General features: G+C 38.4%; 1 protein-coding gene across 1 annotated transcript; it reads right to left on the reverse strand.

Annotated features, from left to right (window-relative positions):
- Positions 1-489: 489 nt before the first annotated feature.
- Positions 490-10,536, reverse strand: adora2ab (adenosine A2a receptor b). The gene is made up of 5 exons (XM_069703716.1): positions 10,345-10,536; positions 6,009-6,569; positions 5,708-5,839; positions 4,040-4,143; positions 490-3,126 (listed from the first exon to the last, which is right to left on the reverse strand). The coding sequence occupies exons 2-5, from the start codon at positions 6,206-6,208 to the stop codon at positions 2,150-2,152; spliced, it is 1,413 nt and encodes a 470-aa protein (XP_069559817.1). The 5' UTR covers positions 6,209-6,569; positions 10,345-10,536; the 3' UTR covers positions 490-2,149.
- Positions 10,537-10,811: the final 275 nt, after the last annotated feature.

The raw sequence follows: 10,811 nt of genomic DNA on the forward strand, positions 1-10,811 counted from the left end.
GCCTTCCACACATATGCTGACATATACTGTATGCCTTTATTAGAAGAAGTACATCAGGCATTCCCTTTAGTTTTCCCCTTCACTGAAACAATGCTCATCCACTAGATATTGGATGCCAGGTTATTTGTGTAAGCTGTGTGTCTCCAAAGCATCAGCCACAGAGAAGTGAATCTTAAAACAAACACTGCTGTTGCTCCTGTGAAACATTAGTTACTGAGCGTCTGTTACCTTTCTTTCCAAAGACATAAACATTTTGCACGCCAATGTCATGCTTCCCACTTGTAATTTATGGCTGTATGAGACACGACTGTTCTATTGGACATCATGTCACTTTGCCGTTTGTTTTTCTGGAAATCCAAAAGATTTGAATCACCCACGGCCACATCATTTTCATAACTCTCATCTACTGCTTATCAAACCAAAGCATTAAAATGAAAGGGTTTTATCGACTTTAATACCCCCGTACATAAACACAAAGGGTAATAAACAACTGATATGCATAGTTTTTGAATAAAAACACAGTATGAGTGAGATACATGCCCATGTATGTTTATTCCCAGAGACATGTATCTAGGATAGTCTGAAGGTACATACAAGTTGCTTAATGCGGGTCTTTCCCACAATGGAAGGGCCTTTTAATGAGGAGTGAGAAAGCATAATGGGATAATAAAAGACATCATCAAATGAACCTTCATTTGATTTCCATTGCATTAGGCTCATTGACTGGCGTCAGCAGCTCGGCTACTCTGTAAACACTTCTTGCTGAGTAGTTGGTGGTCATGTGTGTGCACTTTACGCTTCTGTGTGTGTGTTCATGCCGTTGATGTGTGCAAGCTTGACTCTGAAAGTAGCTACATTAATGGCATATGGGCTGATATTTGAATAGACCAAACAAAGCTCTTTGTTTTGGACGGTTGGTAACTGGTAAGTTGTTGAACCGGTGGCTGATGTGTTTTGCCTGAAAGAACTGACCAAGCCAGCAACATTAAATGATCTGTAGCTATCCCTTTGAGAAATTACTTTTTAATATATTTTTACACTAGGGATGGTGTACACTTCATGCTGGCCTTCAAACAACGTCATTGTTTTCCTCAAGTTGACAGACAAGACTGTAATCATTAAGACCGCTGGCTCTTAGTAAAACTTCAGTCTGACCTGCACAATGTGTGAGTGCTTCATCTATAGAAGTAAGGAGTCCGTGCTATAGTGGGATTTATATTAAATGTGTTAATTACTGGGCTATTCAGTCTTTCAGCTGAAAGTGAACACAGCTGAAAATAAACAGTGACGTATTTAAGACCTTTAATTCCACAAAGGGTAAAAACAATACACCTGATGATCACAAAATATGACCCGACACAATATTATAAAAAAAAATTGCAGCTTTAAGAATTTAAAAGTTTCTTATAATGCATTGCAAGATATAGTACATTATAATACAATATATTATTTTTCCACATTAGAGGTCCCATATTTCAGAAATTCAGATGTCCATCTCTTTTAAGATTATTGAGCAGGTCTAGGCACTATATGAATACTGTGTGAGTGTCAAATCAGGCCAAATCAAGCCCGAAAAAAAAGCCTTTGGTTACCATGGAGATGTGTCAGACTAGTCAATCAGAAGAGAGGGTCAATGCGCCTTAAAGACACAGACACGAAACAGCCTGTTCCTGATAAGAGCTCCTGAGAGAAGCTTGAAGGAGGAGATTTAAAATTGAGGTGGTTTTGGGAACTTAAAACCATAACAATATCTTCTTATGGATACTAAGACTGCAAATAAACATGTAAAATATGGGAACTTTAAGGTGAACATATTTTTAATACATACAATCTACAAAAGTTTTTTTAAATTTTTTATCTTGGCTAAGGAATACACTGCCATAAATTGTACATGTTTAGAAAATATAAGCATCAGCTCATATTAACCATCAACCTGCTTTTGACAGATTTTGGTTTGTGCTTGTACATCTGATCCAACTCAGTTGATGAACTCAGGTTCATGAGAACAAAATGATGAAGCAGGCAGTTTATGTTACTTCAGAAATACATCAACAGATTTGCTGACAGTGTTGATTTGTGAGACTTCATAAATCCTTCTTCATGTTGTCCTGTTTCCACAGAAATATATTTTAATACCCAAATATTTTTGTCATGAGATTTCTGTCGGCTTTGTAGAGTGGGCACAGTCAGTTGGTTTTATGGAGAGAGCGCGAACGTTCACAAAAGCAATGCAACTTCCTCTGCTCACCTCCAAAATATCTGCGGGTCCTTCTAGATATGTGGCTGACTCTGCCGCATCCTGTGCAGAAACTGCCATGATGCATGGCTGGTGCTGCGCTGCTGACAGGCTGCCAGTCTTTATTTGGTGTCCATTGGGTAAGTAGCAGCTTGGTGCAGCATCTAAATTTGATGTCCAGCAGCAAGAGCGTTCAGGAATAGCTTTCGGTGTACTTTGGTCAGGACTGGGGTCCAGGATATAACTATTAACCACTGTGCCACATAATGAACCCTCTTTACTGGTACGGGAAGAGGACCGCATGGTGCTGCTGCTCCCAACACCTCTGCCATCAGCACTCCCAAACCCACCCCCATGCCTGTCCCTCTGCCCCAGGATGTGCTGGTACAGAATCCTCCGAAAGGTCTGTCTGAACTCCCGGAGGCGGTAGGCATAAATGAAGGGATTCACAACAGAGTTCGCATGAGAGAAGATGATGGCAATGTTCATCACCCAGATGTGTGGGCGCTCGCAGCCCTGACAAAAAAGGTTGAAACAGTTGATGATATGCAGCGGAAGCCAACACAGAGCAAACAAACCTACGATGATGGCCAGAGATTTCGCGGCGTGCACTTCCTTCTGCAGAGTCGAACGACATGAGCTCGCAGACGGGATTTTACTTCCAGGAGCAGGTGTATGTGCGACTTTGAGGCACATCAGTCGGAGCTGTCGCCGTGCTGCCATGAAGATATGAGCATAGATGACCAGCATTACCACCAGGGGCACCAGCACACAGCCAAAGAAATTGAAATAGACCATATACTCCAGGGTAACCACTCCCTCAAACAAGCACTGGGTCATGCCTTCAGGGCAGCTGTTGCCTCTTGAGGAAGTGATGGTGGAGTTCCAACCTGTGCATCATGGACAAAAGTGATGTATGGTCAGTTTTCTTTCTTGATGTTGTCAACAAAATGAATTTTTTTTTCGCAACAGAAAGAATTGTACGTAGTAAACATTTTTATGGCATTATGTTTTTGGGTTGTCCATCCGTCCTGTTCTAGCGCACACAATATCTCAAAAACCCCTAAAGGGAATTTCTTATACTTTGAAAAAACATTCACTTGATACCAGGGATGAACTGATTCAATTTTGAGGTGCATAAGCCAAAGGTCAAGGTCACTGTGAGCGCAATTAGACACATTTACACAAACATGATATCTCTGGAGATTAACTGATTTGATTTTGGGGGTCAAAGGTCAAGGTCAATGTGAGTTCAATATCTATATGGGTTTGGACAAATATGCAGATAAACTACAATTTAAGTGGTTAGTGGCGGCATACAACCACTAGGGGGTTATTGTGGTTAAAATTGTGTTTTGTTTGGGTTTCATTTCAAAAAAGGTTTCCTCAAAAATAATCTCAGGGGAAAGAACCACTCACTTTAATTGAGACCAATATGAAAATACCAGACGTATTTCTTGTAAATGTCCCGACAGAAGTGAATGGAAGCATTTTTCACCAATTCACCTTAAGTGTCTTTTTAAATGTAATCTTTTCTTTCATATGTCAACAAGTTTGAAAATAACTGTTTTAATAAATGGCTGGTTGAGCAAATGGCTGTTACAATAAGAGTTGAAGGCTTAAAGGAGGGTATATTCAGAGATGTGTTTATACTGATTAACTCTTGATTGACTTCTTCTTATTTTCTATATTCACATTATCTGGAAATGAAACACCAAAACTCTGGTATCAAACCATCTCCTTGGAAACCTATGGATGATGTAGCAGACTCCTCAATTGTGTTTTTCAAAAGACATCTCTCACCCATGTTCCAGCCCAACATCGGTGTCAGCCCGATGCCGACTGAGAGAACCCAACACAGTGCGATGATGCCCTTTGCCCTCTGCCCTGTCACCAGACTGCTGTACCTGAAAGGTTGAACAAAACACAGCGATACATTAGAGGGCCAGTTGCTTTATCTAATCTCTTTGTGATTGTATCCCCCTGAGGCAAAGTCAATATTTGACTATTTAAATGAGGAGAAAATGGTTGTGCCTTGAAGCCTAAATACAAAATTAATGAGCCACAGCAAGATTTCAGTTGTCCCACTGAAGATGTTTAAAAAAAAAAAAAAAAATCTGCTTACAGTAACCTGATCACCAGTACTTTTGTTTTGATCAAAGACACAGGAAACATCAAATACTTCATATTTCCAAATCTATTCTGATTTTGTAAAGATTTGTTAAAATAACTAATATTTTGATGCACCAGTGTCCCCGCTGTGTGATGTTGCATGATGTAACTCAGCTCAGACTTGGGCTAAGTTTCGCACACTTGAAGCTTCACTTTGGGCTTACACCAAACATTAGCTAAACACTGTACCTGCTGACATAGGTTACATAAACATATTTAACAATGTAAACACTGATTCAATTGGTTATTTTAAATATAAAATAACTTTCTTCTTCAAAGTATTTTGACAACATTGATGTCCATGAAGACGAATTGTGATTTCAGCATTTGAGTTTCCGTTTCCCGTTATGATTGTGACGTCTTCAGGTATTTTAAGACAGTAAAACTCTACCTGTATGAATTTGTAGGTTGTACGATGTGTGATGCCGACACAACAAATGCACAAATTTGGAAATAAGAAATAAAGTTAAGAATGAATAACCAGTATTCTTGGTAACATTGTCTTAATACACTGACTCAAAATTGTCCCTGTGTTTTTGACTGAGATCTTGCGTGGCCAGGTTAGCAGCCAGTGGGTTATACTAAGCCTCCTAAAATTCTGATGATTTATTAGCTCTCCGGTCTTTGGTACCAGGGTTGTGGCACCAGTGGCAGTACACAAACACACACTGAGGCCGTTATGCAACCGCTTATGCAAATACACCACCTGCTGTGGCTTACTAGATGAAATATCCTCCCATGACAGGAGAAAAGAATGTGACTAAACAACGTGGTTTTCAGTTACGCACATATGGCGACTATGAGTCAATCAGTGTTTTGTCAACATACCTGTTGCAGGAACTTTGTTTTAGGCTGCGAAATAAATTAGTCGTTTTCAGGAAACAGTATCTGAATGGTGTTGATCTACATGAATGCCAATGGTCAAAGCTTTCAGAAGGTTTATTACATTCAACAGCACACAACAGTAATCCTGTTAAACCTGTTGAGACATAGAAAGTATCTGTCTGTACACAGCTGGCCAGAATAGCTTTAACTGTATAAAATCTTTCTGTAATTAAATGATTTTTGCAACACCACTCCATATGAGCTTTTGACACCTCTTACTCCTCTTACAGGATCATGTTCGAAGCATAGAGACAACAGTTTACATCCAACAGCAAGAGAAAAAAATAATCTCCTAAAACATAATGTTACTTGTTCGTTACCTCCCTGAAAGATTTGCACCGTCTGAAAAGTCAACAGAATTTGTAACATTGTGGAAAGGTATCTCAGTTGATGTGATTTATTTTTCCATCTCACCTGAGTGGGTTCTTGATAGCAACGTAGCGGTCCACGGCAATAGCCAGCAGACTAAAGATGGAGCTCTGAGTGAGCACGAGGACGAAGCAAGCGATGAACAGGCAGCCATAGAAGTTGGCACAGAAACCAGTACTGATGAAACATCACGGAAAACATCACATTAAAAAAAAGGGCAGACGTCTAGCCAAACATTAAAAAAATAAAAAATAAACATTACATTGTGTCAAATCTTGGAAAGCACTGTTTTTGAAGTTATGTCTGATACTCCATTAACCAAAGTTCGATAACAAGGACGTAATACCTAATGGTGATGGCAAAGGGAATTGCCAGGAGCCCCACAGCAATGTCAGCGACTGCCAGTGACACCACAAAGAAGTTGGTGATGCTCTGCAGGTTGGAGTTGAGACAGACGGACCAGCAGACGAGGATGTTCCCAGCCACAGCCAGGCAAGCAATCACCAGCTCCAGGCCAATATAGACCAGCTGCTGGTTCTTCAGCATGGTTGTTTTTTTCCTCTTTTTTGCTTTCTTTGTGCTTTCATCCCACACACTCAACTGATTGACGTGTTTTTAGACAAAATGCCTGCTTGCCTAACCGCATGGTATGACTTAAGAAAATATAGATTGTGTCACAGGAGTACAGCCAAGGCAGGGAGTTCCCGCTATTAGCATCACATTTGTGATGCCTAACTTCACTCGTAACTTTTAACGTCACAATCTGTTAGTCTTCTTCTTTGTTTCTGGAACGGTCTTCATTTCTTTTGAGCTTTGTTCAGTGAACTTTGTCACAGACGGCAGCAGAATATTAAGGAAGGAGCATCTGGGAAGATTTCCCAATGGCTGTCAAATTAAAAGCAGTGGCCTGGAGAGTGAGAGAGAAAGAGAACACAATCTGAGTGGTGTTAGCCTGTAAAAACAGATTGCAGGTTACCACATGGACACACACACACGCTTTAGAAAAGCCATCTATCTCTGGAAGTCAAGGGGACACTTTGTTTGCCACGCAGGGCCAAAGCAGACAGTTCAACAATGGACCTTTTATTTTCGGAAAAGTTTCCCAAAACCCTTCCACTAATCATTCCTGCCACTGACAGGCTTCCCTCCACAATCACTGATAATTATACAAAATAAACTACCTATATATTTCAAAGTAATTGTACTAACGGTGGAACACATTGTTGAACTATCTTTGCTGTGTTTTTGCAGGGTACTTTGCTAAATTCCTCTACATTGTAAGCGGATCATGGTATACAAACCTTAAATAACCTATAGAAATAAAGGGGTTTGAAATGTAGGCCAAGTTGTTCAGTTTACTGGGGTAAATCAGAGTTATAAGGAAAAAACAGGTTTTCAAGCCATGGCCTGCATCAGTACAGAAGCTTATTAAATATTTTCTCTCCAGCAGTTAGACATGATTTGAAGAATCCCTGAACTGCAGGAAAAAAGGAGCTTTGTGAATATTTGTGGGGAAACAAATTTTGAATTTAAATCAGACATGACAAATATTGAGATGTTATAAACATTTTTTTTTTAAATTAAATTCTGAAATTTGTTCTAAATACATTATAATGTGTAGACATGAATTGCTGAAAACATGTAAAAATGAAATACTCGACTAATGTCCTGATTTGTGGAGTTAGACCATTGAACTGTTTCTCATCAGTTTTCGGTTCAGGATTTTTTTGGGCAGGGATGGAACTACTTGAGAGGGACCTCATTGTCCCACTAGCAGTTGTTTCAGCACCTTCAGCAGACACGCCCCCAACATTTGAGCGCAGAGAGGACTGCTGATTTTCTCGAGATTTTAAAGCCTAATTTAATATACTTGTGGATTTTTTTTTTATTCAAATTAGGCTGGGCAGTTAATAACACATTTCTCTGTGGTGTAATGAACTTAAAACACATTTTTATGTCTACTCTACATGTTATTTAATGTTATGTTGAATAGCATAGCCTAACACTACCAGGCTTATAATGTTCTGATTTTTCTGTTGCCGTTTTTACTTCACTATTAGTATCAATCAGGACTGATACAACCTAAAAAGTTAAGTCCTTTTCAAAGATACATACCACTCGTATCTGTGTGTTAAGGATGATTGGTTTAGTCTGACATAAAGACTGGAAACGTTTTTTTTGTAATGCATTTTTGTAAAATATTATCTCTCAAGATCATTAGCAGATATTTTAAGCTAACTTTTAATGCCGAGTTTTTACAATTGTAAATAAAATCATCATAATAATGAAATTAAAAATAAAGTGAATACTACAATAAAGTGCAAAGTCATGTGTGTCACCTGATCTCAGTCAGATTTAGCTGCATTCGAATTGCTTAATACTAGACTAAAAGCAGAGATCTCATACTGATCTCAGAGCTGAACATGGTGGCAGTGAAGGCCTGTACAGCACTACAAGGCATCTAGTGATATATGGTCAAAAACTTCAGCCAATCATTGACTGCATAGGATTTTCAATAAAATATTTGTATTATTATAATAAGGCCTACATTTTTGGCACTATTTGTTAAAAGAGCTGCATATCTATCACACAGTTCTTTGCATATTAAAATTGGTGCCAAGATTTGGAAAGTGAATGTGTTACCCATTGATTTATTTCAAATACGGCTGAAGCACAATGCCTAAAGAGCAAAAAAATGTGTAATTGTCCAATTACTTACAGTCTAGACTGTATTGGCTTAAAAAATAAAGTGTAGATCAGGCTATAATAACTGGACTAAGATAAACTTTTAACCCTGTTAATTAAAACACAAAAATAGAAATATAAAACCTGCGTATATCTCCTGTGAATTGCAGGACAGAGCTCAATGCACACATATGCTAATGGTGAAAGTTACTGACTACAGTGAAAGCATTGACATGCACAGTAAATATGACCCAGTTCAAGCCAAGGTTGATACAGTGAGTAAGATCTGACAAGATAAGATTCAACAAGATTGAATGCCAAACAAACACATTGCTGTGACAACAAGAGGGATAAGAGCAATGCTGGGATCTAACATAGGTGCTTTACGTCAGTGAAATTGAGATGATGGAAATTCCTAATCCAATTTGCATTCAGTAGCTTTCTGTTGGAAAATATGTTGACATTATACAAAATTCTGTAAGATATGATCATATCAAGTTTCAATTCCATAAAATGTTGTCATATGACATTAATGAATTTGATTTAAACAGTTATTGTCATTCTTATTATCTTATTTTTATTTTTATAATTGCTTCTAGATAACATTTCCTGTTTGTGGCAATTAAAGCTTTTGCATTATCAGCAGGAGATATTTCAGCTCTATTCTTTCAAATAGTTGTCCTCACCTGTACAGTATAGAGAAGGAAGCTTTTAAAAATACATTAACTGAATGTTTCTAATCAAGGGAATTAAAAGACACACTGTCAATGCCAATAATGAAACTGCAAAGACAACAGAAACAACAATTTTCTGGAGGTTGGAGGTTGTCAGACATTTTCAGATACAGTGAACCCTCGCTATAACGCGGTTCACCTTTCACGGTCTCGCTGCTTCACGGATTTGCATCGTGCATTGAAATCACATTACGACTATATGTAACGTAGATATATTTAATGTCCAGTTCGATCTATTTCAATTGTAAAATAAAGGTTACTACTTCACGGATTTCGCCTATCACGGTTTCTATTTGGAACGTAACCCCCGCGAAAAACGAGGGTTCACTGTATACACTTCATTCATGTCCCTCTGTGTTCCACACATAAACCTGTAGCTCTACCAGCAGTAATCCTGATACGGAACAAAGTCCTACTTTTCCTCAATTGTTGTGCTATTGAACCTTTCTCATAGGCCAAAGGAATTTAAAAACCAGGATTTATCCGGTGGGTTTGGAAAGCTAAATCAAGAGACCTCATGAGGCTGCAAATGTTTCTGAAATTGCAGAACCTTCAAACGTTTAGTGACAAACAGAAAATTGGATTTACGAAGCTTTTCTCAAATTCTGACATTAATAGGCTACAAAGCATTCTTTCACATGGTGAGATTTTTTTTTTTTAACTTTCTCTAGTTGGCTACTTTGCTGTGCAAAAACTTCTTCCTATTATTCTGACCACGGCTGTATGTGCCCATCGCAGCCTTGAAGGAAGTGATAAGAAAATGTACATTCTGCTGGAGAGGATCTGTCCCTGCCATGTCAATCAATGTACCAGCTCAGCAAAGTCAAAGGAAAAAATATATATATATATATCTATATAGATATAGATATCTATATCTATATATATATATATATATATATATATATAGATAGATATAGATATCTATAGATATAGATAGATATAGATATAGATATCTATAGATATATATATACAGTCAACACTCAATGTTGCCCTCAGTAAAGCATTCATTTAATAAATGAATTGCCATAAAATGTCAACAATCCTGCAACAGTGAAACGTTTCAATCGGTAAGGAAATGCAGGCAACTGAATGAGCTTTGGGTCAATTTATAAAACACAGTGGTAAGGTAGGTTAAGTTTTGGTGAAACCTGTTAATCTGTTACTCCTCATGTTTCTGAGTAAAACAGTCAGACTCGGATCTTAAATGGCTAAAACATTTAAAACACAGCACGAAGAGGAAGAAAACAATTCGTCTTTTCTTACCTTATTGTTAGGGTGAAAAACAGCAGCCTGTCCACCCAGACAACGTGCTGACATACATTAAAAAGTAACAGAACAAAACCAGCTGGACATTTGAACCCGGCGAAACAAAACGAACCGATTATAAAATATGTAAACCCACTGACAGTTTACTGCTGCTCATGTTAGATTTTATCAGAAGCTTCAAGATGCGCAACGACAAGCTGCAACGGAAAACCGCGCGGCCGCAACCTCACCTCCGCCTCCACTCGATGTGCGTTGTGTGTGTGTGTGTGTGTGTGTGTACATGGATTACTCATGTTGTGGGGATATACGTCTGTTTGCTGCATAATGGGGACCTGCCGCCTTTTGGGGACAGCAGGGCCCCAAAAAGAAAATCATAACATTTTAGGTGGGGGACTTAGTTAAAGTTAAGGCATTTATGTTAAGGTTAAGATATGTTAAGATTGGGGTTAGGCAAGTAAATATGG

Source organism: Brachyistius frenatus, unplaced genomic scaffold (assembly GCF_029030835.1).
Source record: "Brachyistius frenatus isolate BFR_SWC_R1_liver_20210118 unplaced genomic scaffold, ASM2903083v1 Contig_3, whole genome shotgun sequence".
Taxonomy (NCBI): Eukaryota; Metazoa; Chordata; class Actinopteri; family Embiotocidae; genus Brachyistius; species Brachyistius frenatus.

Excerpts from the sequence above, each read along its gene's own strand:
- adora2ab (XM_069703716.1), bottom strand. The coding sequence starts at position 6,208 with ATGCTGAAGAACCAGCAGCTGGTCTATATTGGCCTGGAGCTGGTGATT. Across the intron at positions 5,840-6,008 it reads CCCTTTGCCATCACCATTAG|TACTGGTTTCTGTGCCAACT; the intron begins GTATTACGTCCT and ends ATGTTTCATCAG. Across the intron at positions 3,127-4,039 it reads GATGTTGGGCTGGAACATGG|GTTGGAACTCCACCATCACT; the intron begins GTGAGAGATGTC and ends CATGATGCACAG.